Source organism: Plasmodium cynomolgi (assembly GCF_000321355.1).
Source record: "Plasmodium cynomolgi strain B DNA, scaffold: 0006, whole genome shotgun sequence".
Taxonomy (NCBI): Eukaryota; Apicomplexa; class Aconoidasida; order Haemosporida; family Plasmodiidae; genus Plasmodium; species Plasmodium cynomolgi.
In genome coordinates this window covers 16,462-17,339 of record NW_004193322.1, presented here as the reverse complement: position 1 = coordinate 17,339, position 878 = coordinate 16,462, and the positions used below count along the sequence as shown (strand labels likewise).

Here is an 878-nt window from a genome sequence, read left to right as displayed (position 1 = left end):
CACCACAGTCCTCTATCATCATGCTTCTTTCCCTGGGAAAATATGGACCTTTAATTACTTCTGCACTTTTTCCCTTCTTTGTTTTCTCCTTGCCTCTCCTCACTGTGATCGTGTAAACAGCCTTCGTCCTCTTAATAAGTCCTCTATTAAAATTATATTCCATTTTTACATTACAAAGCGACTTGTGCATGTCGTATTTCTGACCATGAATGTACAGGAAAACACCATTATAGGATGCTTGGAGGATGTTTCTCATCGCACAGTACCGTGTTTTCCAAAAACAAGTAGAAAATCCCTTTGAAAGGGGTAAATAATGAACACTATTGAGTTCATTATCTACAACCTCCAACAACTGTGCATCATTTTCCATGGAAGAATTTGCAAGCAGATTGAAAAGTTCTCTAACACCTTTCAAATCGCACTCTACAAAGTCCTTCGACAACACACTCCCCATTTCCTCTGAGGATTTTGGAGCCTCTCTGAAAAGTGCTCTAACACCTTTCAAATCGTACTCTACAAAGTCCTTCGACAGCACATTCGCCACGTTCTTTGTGGCTTCCACAGACTCCTTGAAGAGCACTGCAACACCACTCAAGTCATAGTCCGCAATATCCGTAAACAGCAAGTCGAAATTTTCCTTTGTGGATACTGCAGACTCGTTGAAGAGTGTCACAACACCGCTCAAATCATACCCTTCCACATCCCTAGCCAATAGTTTTTTGCTGTCCACCGTGCATTCAGTGGCGTCTTTTAGCAGCGACTCAAGGCGATCCCCTGAAGCAGGCGAAGCAGGTTTAAACTGTTGACTAACGTGGTCCAACATATGCTCTATAAAACTCATCAGATCTCGTATACATTCCATTTTTTCCTCTGAATTA

The 878-nt window shown here is 41.8% G+C and overlaps 1 protein-coding gene across 1 annotated transcript; it reads right to left on the bottom strand.

The window, feature by feature from the left end:
* Positions 1-227: 227 nt before the first annotated feature.
* On the bottom strand, positions 228-862 carry PCYB_001220 (hypothetical protein; the record flags this gene model as incomplete). Its single annotated transcript, XM_004228272.1, has 2 exons — positions 228-295; positions 322-862. The coding sequence occupies 2 exons, from the start codon at positions 860-862 to the stop codon at positions 228-230; spliced, it is 609 nt and encodes a 202-aa protein (XP_004228320.1).
* Between the last annotated feature and the right edge of the window lie 16 nt (positions 863-878).